The sequence below is a fragment of the Gracilinanus agilis genome, chromosome 6 (genome assembly GCF_016433145.1).
Source record: "Gracilinanus agilis isolate LMUSP501 chromosome 6, AgileGrace, whole genome shotgun sequence".
NCBI lineage: Eukaryota > Metazoa > Chordata > Mammalia > Didelphimorphia > Didelphidae > Gracilinanus > Gracilinanus agilis.
Genome location: NC_058135.1, coordinates 296,488,818 through 296,509,011, shown reverse-complemented (window position 1 = coordinate 296,509,011; position 20,194 = coordinate 296,488,818). Strand labels below are relative to the sequence as shown.

Sequence of the window (20,194 nt, the reverse complement as noted above, 5' to 3'; positions counted from 1 at the left end):
CAGGTGAGCAGGTGGGCAGGCGGGCAGGCGGGCAGGTGGGCAGGCGGGCAGGTGGGCAGGCGGGCAGGTGGGCAGGCGGGCAGGTGGGCAGGCAGGCGGGCAGGTGGGCAGGCGGTTCTGAATCCTGATCTGCTCCTCACTTGGGGCAGCTTCTCCTGGATGGGCCTCAGTTTCCTCCTGTGCACAGTGAAGACAATGCCAGCTGCTCTCCCCGCACAGCCTTAGCCAGAGGGCTATGAATGGGGCAAAGGCGGTCCAGGTTCTGGATCCAGTGGGAGAAGCCGCTCAGTGCCAGGTTGACTGGCGAGGAGGGCAATGGGGGAGGGGGGAGGGGACGAATGACCGTCTTGTCCGCAGCGGCCCGAGAGTGTGGTGAGGGCTGAGATGAGCAGAGGGAAGTCCCTGCGCCTCGAAGCCGGCCAAGGAAGGCTGGGCCCCCCGAGGGTCTTGGCGCGGGGATCCTGCAGAGTCTGGGCTCCCGGCTCACAGGCCTGTCTCTGTCTCTAGGCAGACCCCCAGCGGCCAGCGTGTTTGATCTGAAGGAAATCGGCCGCCTCCTGGGGCTGCCCGGCGTCCGGCCCATCTTCTTCATCAAGATTCTTTCTGGTCTTCCTTCAGGTGAGTCCCAGAAGCCTCCCTGGGGCTGCGAGACGGCCTTAGAGAGGGGCGGGAAGGGCAGAAGGTGGGGAGTGGCGAGGCCTGAGCGGGGCGGCAGGCAGGGGCCGCAGGCTCAGAGCTCCCAGGCTGCTCTCAGGCCTCCCTCATCCACCTGGGCAGAGCCCCAGTGGGCAGCCGGGGCAGCCTCTGCCTGCTCACGCCAATGGCTCACTCCAAGGGCTGAAATCTGTGAACACCGAGAGGCTGGGCACTGCCCAGACAATGGGGCCTCTGTGCCAGGCACAGAGTCTGCAGCAAAGGTGCCACTGTGGAGGGAGGCGGGGAGGGCTGCGGCTCCGAGGCCCCTGGCCCGGCCTCCCTCTCCCCACGTTCCCCTCCTGGGCCCCCCACCCCCTTCCTCGGCCGATGCTCCCCTCCCGTCCTGAGCTGCCCCAGAGAGCGGAGCAGCTCCTGGGCTCCTGGGCTGGGCTAAGGCTGAGCCCGCAGAGGGTCCGGCCAGGGGCCAGGAGCAGCCCAGCCTGCCTGGGGAGTGTGGGGGGATCCCCGCTTTGGGGCTCTTCAGGGAGGAGTGGGGGGCTCCTGCCCAGGGCTGGGGGGCTCCAGGGCCCCCCGAGGAGGCGGCTGGACCCTTCCTCTGCCCCCGGAATCCCGGGGCAAGTTCTTTCCCTTCTGGCTCTCAGTCTGTTCCTCTGGGAAAGGGGACAATGAGACTCCTGGCAGGGCCCCGTGAGGGGGGGCACCCTGGTGGCCGCCCCCTCAGGGCCCCCCTGTGCCCCCGCAGGGCTCTTCATGATTATGTTCTCCATCATCTCCATGAACTTCTTCGAGCTGGGGGCCGCCCAGGCCGGCTACCTCATGGCCTACTTCGGAGTCCTCCAGATGGTGAGTGTCGGAGCCGCCGGCCCTTAGGCCACGTGTGGTGGGGGGCAGGACCAGAGAGGGCAGCCTGCGGCCTCAGGACACCCCGCAGGGCCTGGAGCTGCCCCCCCCCGAGGGCCAACAACGGGAACGTCCCAACACCGAGCTTTCCCGGGGAGCCCCCAGACTCTGAGACAAGCCCCGGCCCTCCCTCCCTCCCATCCAGCAGCAGCGGTGCGGGGGGTGCAGGGGGTGCTTCAGAGGGGGACCTTGGGGGGGCCCTAAGGGGCCAGGGAGGCAGGCAGAGCAAACATCCACATCTGAGAAGTGGCTCAGCGTCGGGCACCAGGAAGGGTGGCAAGGCTGGTCCCTGATGCCGGCAGCAGCCAAATCGCCGCCCCCCACTCCGGGCCCCTCAGCTTCCCGGGGCTCCCGAAGGCACCCAAGTGCCTCGGATGGAGGCCCCCAGCCCGACTCCGGCCTCTGGCCGCCCCGGCTGCCACCCTCTGCTGGCAGGGATGCCCGGACCGTGACTTAGAGCAGGAGGGCCCTTAGGGGGCTTCTTGGGCCTACTGACCCTCTGAGAAGCATGTACAGATGGGAAGACTGAGGCCCAGCACCCAGAGGATAGCCAGCGGCCCCTCGACAACAAGTCACAGCCAGAGTTGAACCTGGGTCGGTCCTCCCCTCTCCCCACTCCTGGCAAGCTCTCAGGGCACAGCCGAGGGCAGAATGCCATTCCCAAAGGGAAGGTGGTGAGCTTCCCGTCTTTGGAGAGCCCCAAGCCTTCGGCTCAGAGAGGGCAGAAGGGAAGGGTTTTCTCCCGCCAGCTGACACCATGTCACAAGGGACTTGGCCAGGGTCACCCAGGCGGCCAGGCTGGCGGGCAGGAAGGGCCCGAGTGGATGGCACCAGTCCAGAACCCTGCCCCTCCCCCTGCCTGAGCCCCAGCTGGAGGGCTCCCCAGGGCCCGGCATGCCTGCAGGCGCCCACCCACTCCTGGGAGTCCAAAGGCAGCCGGAAGCCCAGCCTCACCCAGCGCGGCTGGGGAGAGGGCCAGACAGCTGCAGCGAGCAGAGACGGTTCCCTTGAAGAAGGCCGGCGGCTTGTTTGCCTCCGGAAACAGGAACCAGGTGGGCCGGGCCCAGCCCACTGTGTACACTGGAGGAGGCTTTATTGAGAAGATCAGGCAGAGGGGCCCAGAGCCAGCCAGAAAGGCGAGGTAGTGAGCTCCCCGTCCCGGAAGAGATCCAGGCAGGGGCCGGGCAGCCAATCTGAAGGGGAGCCGACGAGGGGGCTTTGGCGTGAGGTCAGAGGCTGGATGGGATCTGGAGGAACCTTCGACCCATCCTACTATCAGGCCTGCCAACGGCGAAGGGGCCGAGGGCATCGGCGGCATCTGGGGTGTGCCAGGCAGCTCTCCCTGCCCTTCCCCAGGATCATCGTTGGGGCCCAGCAAGGAGATTTGGGGTGAAACCAAGACTAGGCCAGAATCCCTGGCTCCTCACTGGCCCAGAGAGAAAGCACTGGGTCCAGGGAGCTTAGAGATCATTAGACCAACCCCTTCATTTGACAGAGGGGTAAACTGAGGCCCAGAGAGTAAGGAAGGGCTCCCGGCATTAGCCCGCACTGCCCCTCTGAGACTCAATACTGAGGGTCGGTTCCAAAGCAGAAGAGCTGGAAGGGCCGGGCCAGGGTGGGCGAACCTTTGCCCAGTTTGGGTGCCCAAAGGGCAAATTCAAGCTTTCTGTGAGCCCCCATTACCGGAGAGAGTGGAGTGCCTGCTTTGGGTGGCAGGACAGAGGGCAGAGCATGCAAACATGCTCTGGGGTGCTGGGAAGAGGGGGAAGGCAGAGCTCCCCAATGCTGGCTAGGGTAGGCAATGGGGGGTAAGTGACTTGTCCAGGGTCACACAGCCAGGACGTGTCTGAGGGCAGATTTGAACTCAGGACCTCTGGGCTCTGGGCCTAATTCTCACTACTGCCCCCTGGCCCGAGACTTTGGAAGGAGGGCATCCCCGTCAGTGAAGGGCTTGCCCTTACTGGGGGGTGGGCAGAAGCCTCTGGCCACCCACAGATATCGGGAGATGTTATTGTCCAGCAAGACTCGGGGCTGGGAGGAATCTGAGAAATGGGGGACGTGTGCGAGGGGAGGCAGAACCAGTCAGGAGACGCAGGAATGAGCGCTGCAGCGCCTGCACGGACGCCCTGAGAAGGTCTCCAAGGGGAAGGGGAATTCTGGGCAGCCTCAGAGGCCTCCCAGCCAGCCTGGCCCCAAGCAGGATGGTATACGGGGCAGAGCCTGGACTCACTCAGAGTCAGGAAGGCCTGAGCTCAGATCCTGCCCCTGATCCTGCCTGGAGAAGGGCCAGGTGGGCCTGTGCAGGGATCAAAGGCTGCGCCTGTACAAAGCACCCGCCGCCTCCAAACAGGAAGTGATGGGATGTTGTTATCAGGAAATGGCAGGCCGCTGGCATCCCTGCTGCTCCTGCCCGGTGGCCATCTGGCCCCTCCTGAAGGCCCCCCGAGGCAGCTGGGCTCACTCCGGGTCAGCTCAGTCGTTAAGGGGCTCTGCCTGACATTCGGGGCCTCCGTCCGCAGGGAGGAAAGGGGAGAAACAAGGACAAAGGTGCGGTGCAGGGAAGCCTCTTGGTCCGGTATGGCTGGCATTCGGCTCTCCTCTGGGTCCTACCTGGAAGCATGGTCCTAAGGAAGTCCGGACCAGGTGGGGGAAGCAGGCAGGGGGAGAGCGGCCACTGGCCCCCGAGCCCAGGCCGGGCAGCCGCTGCTCTGGGCCTCAGAACCTGCCCAGGGCTTCCCACGGCCCCAGCCAGGGATGTGTTATCCTCATCACCAGGGGGACGAGGAGGCCAGCCAATGGAGGCAGAGGAGGCAGCCCACAAAGCACACCCCAGAAGCCCTTCCAGAGGCCCTCCAGCCCCCACCCGACTGGCTTTCTCCCAGCCCTTGTGCCTGACCCTCCTCTGCGCTCCCCTGTGTCAGGGGCCTCCAGGCTTCCTCCATCTGCCCCCGGCAGGCCTCAATGGGCCAGAAGATGAAAGCCAATGGGCATCAATGTAAAGTGAGACGCCTGGGTATAAAGAATCAATGGCTACAAAACAGAGTGAATGGCTGAGGATGAGACGGGCAGGACCAGGCAGTCAGGGTCCTGCCTCCCCCAGCTAGGAGGGCCCTCCATTACCATCCAGGGGTCTCCTTCACACAGGCAGACCCTATGGTGGTGCCAGGCTCACCCCCTCGAGCCCAAGCCACTCTAGTCCCTTTCCTCCTATGAATCCCCCACAGGAAACCCCCACCCCCAACACCCTGGAGGCAGTCCTGTGTCCACCACTTACTGGGCCAAGGTCTCGTGTTCAGAGGGCCACTGGCCGAAGGAAGGTTTCTAGGGGTTCAAAGCCACCCACCCCAGTAATAGACAAAGCTAATGCCTTTAAAGACTCTTAACAGGAGAAAAAGCAGGCAAGGAGGCATCCTCTTAAGAGAGGGTCCCCCTGGGCCTGGGGAAACAATGGGGTGCCGAGAGGAATGAGGTCCAAGACCTGCCCAGCAGGCTGCTGGCAACTTCTCTGTGAATGGGAAATGGAGGGAGACGGTTCAGGGCATAGGACGGCCCTGAGGGGCTTCGGTTCAGGTGGCGAGTTTGGGAGAGGCCAGAGAGAGCAGCATTGGAGATGCCAGGAGGAGAGGACTTTGGATTTGATCCGGGGCAACAGGGAGCCGATGGAGCTTTAAAGCAGAGGAGTGACACGGGTAGGAAGAAGGATGCAGTAGGACTACGAAGGACAGATTAGAGAGGGGAGAGACACGAGGCAGGGAGGCCAGGTAGGAGGCTGCTGTCTATGTTGATTGTGATACATGGAAGAGCTAAAACTGGCATCCCTTTGAGCCTCAACCAGCTTCCCTCTGTCACCAGTAGCCTGTGTAGACAGCCAGGTATTGTTCCCGTGTCCTTCTTACCCAGAGTTTCTTCCTCTCCAGGTGGCTCCAGCTGCTGCTGGGTCTGGGCCTGCATTCAGCCAGTCTTGGCTCCCACAGCTCGGGTTACTTCTTCCCCACAGGCTGGGCCCCAAGCTGGGAAACCTGAGCCCCTGAGAGGAAGCTGTTCTGACCTGGAAAACAGGGCCAAGCCCAGCCTCCAGGCCCTCAGGCCCTTCCCCTGAGCCCCAACCTGGCCTGTTCCATTCCTCTTACCCAGCAGTTAGCCAGCATCTACTGTATGCTCCGTGCTCCCAGCACAAAGACAAAAGGGCTCTCTAGGGCCTACACCAGGGGCAGAGAGAGTGATAACACCCAGAAAGATCTGGGAAGTCTTGAAGCGAGAGGAGGCTTGGGGCGGGTAGCAAATGAGCTGAGCCCAGAAGGAAGCTAAGACTTCTCTGAATCTAGGCAAAGGCACAGAGATGAGAACTGTCACCTCTGGTGGGATGAGCAAGTTTACTTGAAAGGGAAGTGAGATTCAGACTTCCCTGGGCTTGATATGCCAAGCTGAGGAGCTGGCACTTTGCCCTAAAAGCAAAAAAGATAGACAGGGGGCAGCTGGATGGCTCAGTGGATTGAGAGCCAGACCTAGAGACAGGAGGTCTTAGGTTCGAATCTGGCCTCAGACACTTCCTAGCTGTGTGACCCTGGGCAAGTCACTTAACCCCCATTGCCTAGCCCTGTAACAAAATAAAAATCAATATAGAAGGATATATATAAAAAAGATATTAATGTTTAAAAAAATTAAAAAAAAAGATAGACAGCTTAGGTGGGGGGTGGGGGTGGGGGGGTTGGCCTGGTCAGACTTCTCTTCTAGGGAGGTTGTTTGGGCAGCTACAGGGAGCCTTGACTAGAGAGGAAAGCTGGGAGTCCAATGAAGAGGTTATGCCAAGGGCCTGAGCTGGGAGGGTGGTCTACGGGTGCAGGCCCAAGAGACAAGATGGTGGTGATGTACCAGAGGAGTCAAAGATGGCCCTGAAGCTGAGTCTCCTTTCAGCATCCTGGGAGACTGGGAGGATGGCAGTGACAGTGAAAATGCCCCAAGTGTGGAGAGACAGAGTCTTGTGCCACAAACAGCCAGAAGTCCAGGGTCACTGGACCACAGAGTCTTGGGTAGGGGGCAGGCGAGGTGTCAGAAGACTGGAAAAGTGTGGGCTAGGCAGGTCCTGAGGGGCTTTAAAGCCAAATGGAATGTTCTTTCTGTATTTGCTCCTGGAGGCAATAGGGAGCCAATGGGGAGTTTATTGGGGAGGGGGAAAGGTGACATGATCAGACCTGTGGCTTTAGGAAAACTACTTTGATAATTGAGTGGAGAATGGACTGAAGTGGGAAGAGACTAAGGCAGGAGGACCCAACAGTGGCTATTACAACAGTCTAGGCATGAGAAGATGAGGGTTGGTACTAGGGGGAAGGAAGAAAGGAGAAGAGAGAAAGAAGTGTATGTGAGAGATGCTGCAGAGGTGAAATCCACCAGAGATGTTATAGAAGTGAAACCTACCAGAGATATTACAGAGGTGTAATAGACAAGAGATGTTGCAGAAATGAAATGGATCAGGTGCTGTAGAGGTGAAACGGATCAAAGATGTTGCAGAGGTGAAATGAATCAGGTGCTGCAGAGGTGAAATGGATCAGAGATGCTGCAGAAGTGAAATAAACAGGCCTGGGCAACAAGCTGAATATGGAGAGGAGGTTTTAGGGGGAAGATAAGGAGCTCCATCCTGGCCATGTTGAATTTAAGCTGTCTCTTGGACATCCAGTTTGAGATGTCTGAAAAACCAGTTGGAGCTCAGTGGAGAAACTGAAGCAGGAAAGGTAGCTGTGAGAATCCTCAGCAGAGATATTGTCATTAAATCCCTGGGAGCTGATGAAGTGGCCAAGCGAGAGTCCAGAGGGAGAAGAGAAGAGGACAGAAGCCTGAGGGACGCCTACGGTTAGAGAACGTTACCAGGGTGAGGATTCCGCACAAGAGGACCACAGCAAGCGTACAAGGGCTCTGAGAGCACTTTCCTCACGACCCCAAAAGGAACACCTTGTATGTCCCCTTATCCCCATTCTTTAGAAGAGGAAGCTTGGCTTGGCCGCAGTCAGTCCCATGCAGAGTGAGCAGCAGAGTTGAGGCTCAAACCCAAGTTAATTCTCAAGGTCAAATGCTTTCTCCGCCACACCATTGATTGCCTCTAAACTTCTCATTTTACAGAGGAGTGAATTGAGGCCTAGAGGAAGAGAAAAGGCTTGCCCAAGGTCACAAAGCTAGCCAGAGCCAGAAGTCTGCTTCTAGTTCTTTCCCACATCCCAGCCAAAAGTTGATTGTTGTTCTCCAAATCCTTTGGGGTCCTCAGGTGAAGCTGTCCTCAGACCCCCCCATTCTGGGAATGGGGACAGAGAGAGCTGGGGGGAGGGGCCCACGAGTGCCTTGGCATGGGCCTGGGGGAGAGCAGAGACCCACCGAATCAGAATGGCAGAGCTGGGCAGGACCTTAGAACCTTTGGGTTCCGCCTCTTCGGAGCATGTCTGGGGCACCAGATGGGCAGCCACGTGGCCACGGTCACAGCTCGGGTGAGGGTCAGGACCCCGATTCAAATGCAGACGCTCGTCAGGTCAGGGAAAGGTGAGGCTCCCTCTCTGCAGGTGGGGGAGTCCAGTGTGGGCTCTGCTCAGGCCAAGACAGATTTGAAACCGTTACTCACCGCACCAGGAACAGAGCTGAGAAGGAGAACGCCCACTTTAATTGGGGCCTTGCGACACCCATGAAAGTCCGGTCACTCCCTGGTTTTATGGCAGAAGCCGCTGAGTCACCACCTCCCAGCCAGGACAATGAAAGCTGCCGGGTCTCTCCTCTGGGAAATGACGGCGGATCTGCCGGACTGACTCGTCCTTCGACCCGGCAACGTCTTCTCTGCTCCTCCCCCCACCCCGTTGCCTGGAAAGCCGCCGGTCCGGGTCACTCCGCCAAGCTGACTTCTTCCTGCCCCCCAGCAGCCTCCGACCCCCAGGTGTGAACCAGGAGGTGCCTCCCTCGAGCTCCCGATCATTCATGAGAGGAACTAAGCCACGTGTGGCGCAAGCTCGGGCCTCGGCGTGCTCTCTCCTGTGGCCCTCCAGGCCCAGAGGTCGTGGCGTGGCTGGCCCAAGGTGGAGGCAGGATTTGAACTCAGGCTTCCCGACTTCAGGCCCAGCACCCTCTCCACTGCCCCAGGATGCCTCTCTCTGACCAAATCCTCACCAGGATGGAAGTAGGTGGCCGGATGGTGCAGGGGGCTGGAGCAGAGGACTTGGGGTGGAGCGGGATAGCCCCGAGTTCAAGTCCTACCTTGAACCGTTAGCAGCAAGGCGACTGGACAATTCCCCAAGCACCGTGCCTCTGTTTCCTCATCTGTAAAAGCGCGCAGGAGCCGGCCTCTGGAAAAGCTGCTGGGAAGGGCGGCTCCTCTCCTGGGGCCCTGCCTGCCTCCTCCAGCGTCCGCCCAGGACGGTCCTTCTTCACCTGCAGAGCTGGCCGGGAAGCGGTGGGGACGGACCCTCCGCAGCACCCTGGCCGGAGACCTTGGAATTCTTGCCGATTCTCCCATCGTGGTCCCGGCCCGAGTGGCCCTCTGGGGCAGCCTCCCAGGGGACAGACCTGAGCCTGGGGGCGGGTTCCACCCCCCCTGCCCGGCCCATTGACAGGAAGACCAGGGTTCGAAGGAGCCTTGAGGGCCTTCCTGTCTGAGCTGGGGAGGGGGCAAAGGAAAGGGAGGGCCTAGAGCCAGCCGGGGTGGCCTTCGATGCCCCGGGCCTGGCTGAGCGTCCGGCTTGTGGCATCGGCCTGAAAAATCCCGGCCGTGACTGACTGAAGTTTCCTTTCGCAGGTGGTCCAAGGCCTGGTCATCGGGCGCCTGAGCAAGCGGTACTCGGAGGGCTCCTTGCTCCGGGCCAGCATCCTGGTGTTCAGTCCTGTGGGCCTGGGCCTGGTGAGGCCGCCGTTCCCCGCCCCATCCTCCCTGGGCCTCCTTCCCTCCCGCGCTGGCCCGGCGCCCCCCGGGCAGGGCTTCCTCAGGCAGCGCTTGGCCATTGCCCTCTCGCCGGGCGGAAGGGCACGAGTCTGCCTTTACTGGGGCTCCGAGGGCAGAGGCTGAGGGGACTTTCACACGGCGCCCAGCTTTGGCCTCGAACACAGATGGCGACCCCGAAGGGAAACCTGGCGAGTGGCCGGCTTAACCGCCCGTTTGAGAGAGCGAGGGGGAAACTGAGGCCAGAAAGGGAGAGGAGCACCCAGTTAATCAGTAGCAGAGTCTGCAGTGGAAGCTGATCCTCGGCTTCTCCTTTTGGGCCGCCACCTAAGCCAGGAGCAAGGAGCCAAGTCTGGGAGTTTGTCTTTCCCTCCCTGCGCCTCCAAGGAGGGCGACGGAGGACTCACTCCTGGGAACAGCTTCTGCCCACGTGGCTGGAGGGGCCGGAGCTCCCTGGGGGCAGGGAAGCAGGGAGTGCCCGGGGTGGGCACGGTCAGTCGGGGGCCGGAGCTCCGGCCACCGTGGCTCCCTTTGGGAGTGGGGAGGCGGCTCTAACCTCGGGAGTCCCCGCCCGGCCCCCCCCACCCACCCCCGGGGGGCTCGCTGAGCGGCTCTTCCATCCCGCAGGCCCTCATGACCAACGTCTTCCACTTCTGCCTCATCGTCCCCGGCCTGGTGTTCGGCCTCTGCGCCATGAACGTCGTCACAGACAGCATCCTGACCAAGGCGGTGCCCCCCTCGGACACGGGTAAGAGGCACCGGTGGGTGCCCGGGCCAGGGCCAGGGCCCCGGGGGTGTGTGGGTGAGGCTGGCACAGCCCTGCCAGGCTGCCGGGTGCCCCACGTGCTCCTCACGGGCAGGCGAGGCTGGGAAAGGAGCCTCCCCACCCTCTCCCTGGCCCGGGCAGCGAGTGAGGAGGGCAGCTGGCCAGGCAGCCCCGGGACTACAGGGAAGGCCGGCCGGCTGTGGGGGCTTCGAAGGCCAGCCTCCACAGTCCGAGCCTTCTCCCTAAGCTGTGGAGAGCTATGGAGGGTTCTAGAGCAGAGGAGCAGAGAGGCAGAGGAGTGCCTGGGGCTGGAGGCAGGGAGGGGGATTCGCTGGCTTTTGTGTTAGTCCAGGCGGGCGGCAGTGACAGGAAGGAGAGGGAAGAGCCTTCACTCCTCTGTCTGCAGCTCTCCACCCCCATCCCCGTCCCCAGAGAGGCCAGGTAGCTCAGTGGAGAGAGCCACTCGGCCTGCAGAGGCCTCCGGCTGACGCTGCTCACCCTGCCCGCAGCCCTTCCCAAGGGGCATCGGCAGGGAGGCTCCCCAGTCCTGCCCCCAGGCTCCCCGCACAGCTATGGAGAATCCGGGGGCAGCCTGAAGAGAGGCCGGACCCCAGCCTCCCCGGGGTCGACAGGCATTCATTAAGCCCCTGCTGTGTGCACTGACCCGTCCTGGCTCCTGAGGCCGATGCCCGTCTCTGACCCCGGGGGCAAGGCCCAGATGTGGGGTGCAGATCACAGACGGTGCCCCCGGGAGGGGAGGTGCCAAGCTGTGCGAGAAGGCGGCATCTGAACTGGCCTCAAAGGATCAGAGGGTCAGGCTAAGGCCCGGCACCAGGGCAGAGCCGTGGAGGCGGGCGGGCGGGCATGGGGGCACCAGGCCGCTTGGCTGGCCCGTAGAGGGGAAGGACACGAGCCGGGCTAAGATGGTTCTGAGCCGTGAACTTTTGTTAGGAGGTAGCAGGGAGCTCCCGAAGACCTTAGAGGGAGGGGCGACGTGGCCGTCTCCGGGCACGTTCTGGCAGTGCCCTGAAGGGTAGATTAGACGTGGGGGCCAGAGGCTTGGGTTTGGGGGGACCACGAGGAGTGGGGGGGTGGCCAGTGCCCCTCCCGTGGGCCATGACGGAGCCATCCCCAGCTGAATGGGGAGCCGGGACAAACGATGGTGAGGAAGTCCAGGCACGGCCCAGCTACAAGCTGGAGGGAAACCTGCTTCTGCCCTCGGCCGAGGGAAACCTGGGCTTGGGGGGAAGCAGGACTGGGGGTGCCAAGGAGCTGAGGAGGGCCTGGGCTGCAGACTCAGGAAGCCTGGGGTCCGGGGCACCAGCTGGCTGGTGTGAATGTGGACAAGCCCCTTCCTGGCCTGAGCCTCAGTTTCCCCACTATGAAATGGTCTGCCTTGCCCTGCCCTGCCCCACTCCCTGGCTGTAGGCAGGCCCCTGAGAGCTCAGCTGTGGCGTCATTGTCGGTGTCTGCATCTGCTCGGGCCCCCCCATGGGCCCCTCATTTCGGGTCCAAGCGGGAAGTTGGCCCCGCTCCCCGGAGTCCAAGCTGACGTCCCTCCACTCTTAGTTCTGTCCCCCTGGGCCGGTCAGCCCCTCGAGCAGCTTCCATCCCAGCCTAGGCGAGCTTCCCTTCCCCAAGTGGCTGGGGCTGCTGGAAAGTGATGAGCTCCCTGTCAGGTCCCATGGAGGGGAGACCAGGGAGTTCTCTGGTTGTTATTCAGTCTTGTCCGGCTCTTCATGACTCCATTTGGGGTTTTCTTGGCAAAGGTTCCAGAGTGCTTGGCTGCCTCCTACTCCAGATCATTTTACAGATCAGGAAACTGAGGCAAACTGGGTTTAGGGACTTGCCCAGGGTCACCCAAATAGGAAGTGTTTAAGGCTGGATTTGAATTCAGGTCTTCCCGGCTCCAGGCCCAGAGCTCTATCAACTGTGCCACCTAGCTGCCCTCCGAGAGGTCTCCGAGGGGTTCTAGATTCTGGGGTCCCTCAGGCTCCCTGTCTCTTGCCATCCACGCCTCTCAAAAGTCTGGGTACGCAGGAGGGGCTCAGGCAGTGGCACTGAGGGCCTGTCCAAGCATTCTGTGATCCGGGTACAGGCTTGCCAAGCCCTGGGGTCAAGGGGCCTGGCCAAGAAGAGGCCTGAAGGCCCAGGGAGCAGAGGGTGCTTCTTCATGGCAGCGGCCTAGGCAGAGGGGAAGAGACCGCAGAACTGGCAGTGCCAGGCATGCATGGGCCTGAGAGCTCTCGCTCCCTGCTGTGCCCGCGCCACAAAGCCGGTCCCCAGAGCCCCAGGCCACCTGGAAGGCCCGGATCTCCTCGAAGATCCCCTGGGTCTGGGCCCCAGGAAATGGTTCTGGGGCAGGAGGGGTGGGCGGGCCTGGAGCGGCCCTGTCAGAGAGCCAGACCCGACTCAAAGAGTCTTTGTGAAGAGGAAGAAGGGAGCTTCCTGTCTGTGACGGCCTCCTCCATCCCTCCCCAGAGGGAGAAGGACCAGATCCCAGGCCAGCTCAGTGATGGGGGGAGGGAAGGAGAACCAGTTCCTCCCTCCGTCCCTCCCTCCCTCCAGGAAGGGTTTCCAACCCAGGATGTGGTCCTGAGTTCAAATGCCAGCTTCTCTACTTGCTGGCTGAGTTGGCCTGGGCCCAGGCCCTTCTGTCTCAGAGCTAAACTGAGGAGACTGGCCTCTGGGCTGAGGGTATGGGGGAGGGGGAGCCAGAAGCAGCCGGAAGCCCATGGGGCAGCCGGGCACGCAGCCTCTGAGCTCCCTCGGCCCTGGACGCGGGACACTTCTTTAGGTTCCGTGTGCCCAGCTCTGTGCTCGGCTCTCCAGGGAGGATGGGAAAGAAGTAGATGGGGCCCAGCAGCCTCCAGGGAGCCAGTCACAGGAGAAATCAAGGCTCCCCCCGGGAGGCAGGGAGAGCTCATCCCCCCACGGGGCTGGAGTGAACAATGAGCCCTACCATGGGAAGATCAGTGTGGGCTGGGCAGTCAGAGGAGGTTTCACAGAGGAGAGGAGACCTGAGGCAGGCCTGAGAGGGCTGGAGGATGAGTAAGAAGCGGAGAAGAGAAGGGAGGGCATGTGTGGTGGGGAGAACAGTGAGAGCCACAGTGCGGAGGTAGGAATGAGCCTAGTGGGCAGAGGGCAGTGAGTCAGCTGGCCAGGCTGTCTGGAGAGGACCCCGTGTGAACCCAGGGAGGCCAGGGGCCAGTCTGGCATCCAGCCCTAGAGATCCTTGAGCCCAGAGGATGAACTCTGTTCCATGGGCACTTGGGGGCATTGAGGGCAAAGGGGGATGAAGGGGGAAGAAAGCCCAAGATGGGCACCTCCGGGAAAAGTGGGGGAGGAGAAGCTGGGGGAGCTGAGTTTTCTGGGAGCCTCCAGGTTGGCACAATGTCCTGTTCCTTCAGGAAGAATCAGTTCTTGAGTTCTCGGAGCTGGGCCGTGGGACATGCAGACAGGCAGATGGCTCCAAGAAATGGCTCTCAGAGGTGGAGCCCCAGCTGTCTGCAAGCAGCGTGGGTGTCTTCCCCGGGAAAGGCAGCTATTAAAATACCTGCCGCCCATTTCTGATCCTGGGTGGCTCTGCCCACGGCCCAGGCTGACAGTAAGTGTGCCCTGCCCAGGGCCAGACTTCTCCCCCAGCTCTCCCAGGCAGCCCTGAGGAGCCCACAGAGCCCACATCCCTGCCAGGGCCCAGAGATGGCATGGGAAGGGAGAGAGGGCAAAAAGGTCCAGGAACACCCTGCCTTGGCTGAAGTTGGGCAGCCTGGGGAAGATGCCCAGACTCCCAGAGTCACAGCAAGTTGGATCCAGGAGCATCCTGAGAGACCCCCAAGGCCAGCCTCCTCACTTTACAAATGTGGAGACTGAGGCACAGGAGGAGGAGGCAGGAGTAGCAGGAGGGAAATTTGAACATGGGCTCTCTTCAAAGCTATGGATTCCTCCAGCTGTCCCATGCTGCTCGCTTTCCCTAAACACAGGCCTAGACCCTGCCTGCCCTCAGGCCCCAGGGCCTCAGCTTGTCCAGCCTCTGGCTCCAGGCCATAGAGCCCCCCACATCCCTTCCTCCACTTGGTCCCTTGGCCCTGGGCCCATCACTGGGTGACCAGGTTTTTGGTTCTGTGGCTGGACAGCGGAAGTCTGGCTTCTACCTTCTGGCCCCAGGCCAAGAAGAATGGCTCCATTGGCCTTCTCGTCCTTCAAGGCTCAGTTCAGCGGCCGAATCCTTCTGGAAGTCAGCCCTGATTTATACAAGGTTGGGGATCTGATCGCCAATCCCAGCCAATCCCAGCCAATCCCACAAGCATGCAAGCACCTGCTTGTGTGCCCCAGCTAGGACGTGCTACAGCAAAGACAAAGCCCCCTACTCTGTGCCCATCTGTTTGCAGTGGGCATTGTCTGTGTCCGTGGCTGTGTGCCACTCCACCCCTCCAATAGATCACAAGCCTCCTGAGGTCAGGGGCTGGGCCATTTCTCCAAGGCCGAGGCTGCAGTGAACAGGGCACTATAAGACCTTTCCAGGGTCCAGACCTTTCCCTCCCTTCTCTTTCAGCCCCTTAAAGGCCCAGGAAGCCCAGAGCTGAGTCCTGGAGCCCCCACCTCCAGGGCCTGAGCCCCCTCCCCCCGGGCTGGACCATCTGTCTCTTTTCTCTGAGTTATCAGTTTCCCCCTCATCCTGCCAGGGTGGGAATTTCTCCCATCCCAGGAATTTCGAGTATGTCTGCCCCCAAACGACCCGGGAACAGCTGCTTGGCCCAGCCCCCACTCACAGCTCTTGGGCGGCTGGGTCACCCCCCGATCTAGGGCCCCTCCATCTTTTTAACTCCCACCTTCCATCTTAGGATCAGTGCTGCGTCTTGGTTCCAAGGCAGAAAAAATGAAGGGCTCGGCAGTGGGGGTGAAGTGACCTGCCCAGGGTTACCCAGCTAGGAAGTGTCTGAGGCCAGATTGGAACCCAGAACCTCCTGTTTTGGGCTCTCAAACCACTGAGCCAACTGGCTGCTCCCCAACCCCATCATTATAAAGGTGTCCAGAGAAGGAAGGCACTGCTCCAAGGTCACACAGGCAGGAAAAGGAAGATCCCGAATTCAAACCTGGTTCCCATAACGCCAAGCGTCTCCCTTCCCCCACTGGCTTGCTTTCTGTCACTGTGGCTGGAAGGGAGCTCCCCACAGCCCACAGCATCCCGGATCCTCAGCGCACACAAGCAGAGGCTAGTGCTGACAGCTGGCCAGTGTCAACAGGAACCCAACGTGCCGTGCAGTCTGGCCGGTCCTGGCTGATGCAGAAGCCCAGCCCAGCCCTTGGGGGAGGCAGAAGGGTCAGTCGTCCAAGGCTGAACCTTGAACTAAACCCTGGGCCAGGCCTGGACAGCAGCCAAGGTGTTTGGGGCCTGAGCCGCCGTAGGTCCAGCTGTCTGTGGGCTTCGGGAGGCCCATCACCAAGCATGAGCCCTCACGGGTTCAAGGGCTCCATTTTCCATTAGAAAAACTCCTTGCTTCCACCTGCACTGGGGCCATTAGCTCCCTGAGGCAGGATGCTGGGAAGCCTGGGAACTGGGCATATTTGCCTTTTGGCTAGAATGGGCCCATCTACTCTCCCACACACCAGGCCTCAAAATGGGAGGTCCCGGGTTCAAATCTGACACTTCCTAGCTGCGTGACCCTGGACAAGTCACTTAACCCCCATTGCTGAGAGAGACCTCTGTCTCTACACTGGCAGGGGTAGTGAAAATGCATCAGAAAGCAAAGACTTGAGGCCTCTTGGGGATCAGTGGAGACACCCCCGTCAGAAAGACGAGAGCCATAGGCTTGTGAAGAGGCTGGGGGAGGCAGAAACAGGGGCCGGCCATTCAAATCCCAGCTGTAACTTAGCACCCACGTGACTTGGCCAAGACCCTTCTCCACAGCTGTAGAACGAAGGCCCGGCCTTATTGAGCCCTAAAGTCCCTCCCAGTTTTCAAGGCGGCAAATGAGAACATTGGGGAAGGGGGCGGGCATCTGTGCCCATTTGCTCTTGAACATTCTATGACTAAAAAGGCCTGAAAAAAAAAGTGAGGGCAGGGAATGGGGGGGGGGGGGACTGGGAAGCCAGAACACTCTCCCCGCATGGCACACATCTGGCCTTGGCACTGCCCCCACCTTGGACCTTACTAGTGAATCTCAGTCAGCAATGACTCAATGGCAGAAGGCTGGATGCCCAGCGGCTGGCACAGGGAGGAGATGTTCCCAGCAGGTGCTTGATGTCCCCTGAGCCTGAGCTTGGGCGGGCAGAGTAGAAGAGACTAAGGAGGAGGAGGAGGAGGAACAGCAGGGCATGCTAAGGAGTTGGGCCACGTCCTGCAGGGAAAAGGGAGGCTCCTGCAACAGGTCCAGAGAAAGCTGCGAAGGACGGGTGGGAGCGGGGAGAGCCCAGAGCAGGGGGCTCAGTGCTTCGCTAGTCCAGGAGCCTGACTCGGGGAGTCTGTGCTCGGGGCCGAGGTGTGCAGGAGTGGGACACGGGCACCGGCTCCAAGGCCATCAGGGCCCCGAATGGTTGGCAGAAGCCCAGCGAGTGGGCCGGCCCAGTTGGAGGGCCTGGCACTCACACCATCCCCTACAGCCCTGATCTCCAACCTGGCAAGCCAGCTGGCTCTCCCGTCCAATAAAATCTTCCTCGGCCAGGAGGTGCCGGAACAACTGTTCCTCTGAGGGCTCGGTCACGTCGCCCTGTGTCCCTGGTCCCTGGCACACTCTGTGACCCAAGAGCTGGGGGCAGCAGGAAGCTGCCCATGGGCTTGGCGTCTTGGCACCGGGCATCCAAGACCCAGCTGCAGCCTTTGCTCTAGCGCACGACCTCATGTAAAGCACTTTGCCACACTGTCTCCTCTGGGTCGATCAGTGGGTATGGGAAGTAATCTTACGGGGGAAGGGGGGAAACTGAGGCTGGAAAGGGAGTACCCACTTACCCAGGGAGAGCCATAAGCCCAGCCCCAAAGCTGTCTAGGCCGCCGGGCTTGTCTGAGCTCCCTCACATCACCCTTGTCACTAGCAGCATTTATTCCCTGCTCATTATGGGCATTAACTCACTTGGCCCAATAACAAGCCTGGGAAGCAGGTACTCCTCCCCCCTACATTTTATAGATGAAGAAACTGAGGCAGGCAAGGGTTGAGTGGCCGCTCCACAGCTAGTGGTCTGAGGCTGGAGTCAACCTCGAGCCTGTCCAGACTCCCCGGCCAGAACCCTAGCTGGGATGCTGCGAGAGGGCTAAGAGCTCGGAGACGTTCCCATCCTGCCCTCTGTGGTGCTGGGACGTTCCCTCAGCCATCACCCCAATCAGCGGCCCAGCTCCGGTGCCCCCTGGGGCCCCAGGACCCGAAGGGAGAGCCGATAGGCGAGAGCAATTTGGGCAGATGAGTCTGCTACCAACCCAGAAGAGGAATAATGGAGTGCCTGGAATGGCGCAGAGGCCCTCACGGAGGAGGAGGGCTCAGTAAGGGAGGGTGGAGCGCAGCTCTCCCCCACTGCAGCTGCGAGGAGGCGTCCGGAGAGGGGCCTTGGCTCCTCCGAGACCCTTTGAGCAGTCCTCAGGCCCTGAAGATAGCAGAGCCCCTTCCTGTTGGTCTCCGCCTTTCTCCGGGCCTCCATTTGCTTCCCTGCAGCGGGAGGGCTTCGGATTCCCAGTTTTCTAAGGTTCTGTCCAGCTCTGAGGAGGGGCTGTCGAGGCTCTCTGATGGCCAACAAGTGTGGGGGCGGGGAGGATGGGGCATCTGGCTAACAGCCTGGCGGCATCTGATGGGCGTTCTCCCTCCTTCCCCCGCAGGCGCCATGTTGGGGATCTGTGCCTCCGTGCAGCCACTGACGCGGACCGTGGGTCCCACCATCGGCAACCTCCTGTACAAGAGGTTTGGAGTGGCTGCCTTCGGCTACTTGCAGTTTGCCGTCAACTTTCTCCTGTTCTTGTATCTGTGCAAGAAGAAGGTTCCCCAGAAAGCCGAAAAGGCGCCATGACCTTTGCCCCAAAGAGGGGCCGCCCTCCTTCCTCTCCCCCACCTGGTAATAAACACCTGCTCCTCCTCCTCCTCCTCCATTCGAGCTTTCCGTTCAGTTGATGAAGGCTTCTTGGGGCACTTCTGGCCTGTCCAACCCTGGAGGGGCCTAAAGACGAGCCTGGAACACAGAGAAAATCTCCAGGGGGACGACACTTCTCCAGTGTGGTCTGTGAGCCAGAGTGCGGCTTCCTGGAGGAGCAGAGCCCTGACGACTTTATTCAGTCGCCACACATTGGGGAAGCTCCTACTGTGTACTCTGAACTGGGGCCGCAAATTTGAAAAATTTGCCCTCAAGAAGCTTCTAGTCTGTAGAAGGGCTCAGACACGCATACAACTAAGTGGGAAACAAGGAAGAATATGAAAGGGGCCAAGGAGAGGAGACAGCCCGGAAGCCCTTAGTAGATGGGCTGGGGAGGCCTTTTTAAGTTATGAGGACTGGGCGGACAAAGGCATGGAGGTGGGAAAGGGCAGGTCGAGAACCCCCAAAAAGTGCAGTCCAGTTTGACCAGCATTTCTAGAACATAAAGGAAGCGGGAGATAAGGCTGCCTGGGTGGCTTTGTGTGCCAAGCAAGGCCAGCAATTTTGACTTTCACTGTTGGGCAATATTAGGGCTGCCATCAAGGGCCTGGGAGCCGAGGAGTGGGATGGGCAGAGTATTAGCAAGATGACTTGGGTGAACATGAAAGGGCCAGCCTGGAGACCAGAGACAGGAAGGAGAGGGGGGAGAGGAGCTGGAGGGAGAGGAGGGGCTGAGTTCCAGAGTCTATTCAAAGAGAACAGAATTCCCAACCACAGCCATGTTCTAAGCTCCCGCCTGCCTGCTCTGGGGCTGAGCTGAGAACAGGCTAAGGCCCCTAATCAAACAGATCTAAGAAACCATACAGGGCAGCTGGGTGGCCCAATGGATAGAGCCAGGCCTGGAGACAGGAGGTCTGGCCTCAGACACTTCCTAGCTGTAGGATCCTGGGCCAGTCATTTAACCCCCATTGCCTAGCCCTTTCTGTCTTGAACTGACACCTAGTAGCCATTCTAAGAGGGAAGGGAAAGAAACTTCGGGCATCCCCCATCCCGTGCTTTATAGACCAGAACAACGAGTCCCAGAGGGAAAGAAAGTCAAGCTAGCTGAGCACTTATTAGGCGCCTACTGTATATACCACCTAGGCAGGGCGGGGAAGAGGCTGCCCCCAGATTATTTCTCCTAATCAGGTCCTCTTCCCTCTTCCCTCTGGAAGTCCGGAACTAAGGGCTTCTGGAGCCTGGAGAAGAGCAGACCAGGGCAGGACTCCTTGGGGACACCTGGCCGGCCGGAATGGAAACGGAGCTCCCCAGTGCCTCGGTCCCAGAGTCACAGGATTCTAGTTCTCTGGGAGGGACCTCAGACACCAGCCGACCTTTGTTTTACAGCAGGTTAAACCGAGGCCAAAAACCAGGCCCAAGCTCCTATAAGTCCTCGGTGTCAGAGGAGAGATTTGAACTCACAGCCTCTGACTCTGTAGTCAGGGCTCTTCCCTTCTAGTTGGAGGTCTGAGGAAGGGAATGGTGGGAGGGAACATCGGCTCTATGGGGGAGAACGTGCCCACGATGGGGCTGGTTGGGATCTGGCCCCATGGGGAGGGGCCTGCCCGTTCCCAGGTTCCTCCACAAAAGGCTTCACCTGGCCCAGGGCCAAGAGGAAAAAGTTTCCCCAGGGAAGGGAGGATTCTCAGCTTGGGTCCAAGGCTGTGGGAGCCGATTGCTGCGGCCCAGTGCTGGCCAGAGGGCACCCGGAGCCTCTCGGCCAGCCGCCGTCCCTGGGGCTCCTGGGCTCTTCCTCCTCCTGGCCCAGCCCCCCCCCCACCCCTACAACAGCTCCCTACTTTCATCAGTTGGTGACATCTCGCATGGTGTGCCCTCATTCCACCCCGCGTGGGAGTCACCAACCACAGCATCCT

General features: G+C 60.7%; 1 protein-coding gene across 1 annotated transcript in view; it reads left to right on the top strand.

The window, feature by feature from the left end:
• SLC22A18 (solute carrier family 22 member 18) overlaps window positions 1-18,300 on the top strand; it is a 52,355-nt gene extending 34,055 nt beyond the window's left edge. The window contains exons 3-7 of the mRNA XM_044682364.1: window positions 508-618; window positions 1,400-1,500; window positions 9,323-9,424; window positions 10,091-10,211; window positions 18,034-18,300. Coding sequence (XP_044538299.1) covers window positions 508-618; window positions 1,400-1,500; window positions 9,323-9,424; window positions 10,091-10,211; window positions 18,034-18,221 — 623 coding nt within the window. The 3' untranslated portion in view covers window positions 18,222-18,300. The remainder of the gene's footprint in view (window positions 1-507; window positions 619-1,399; window positions 1,501-9,322; window positions 9,425-10,090; window positions 10,212-18,033) is intronic.
• The last annotated feature ends 1,894 nt before the right edge of the window (window positions 18,301-20,194 follow it).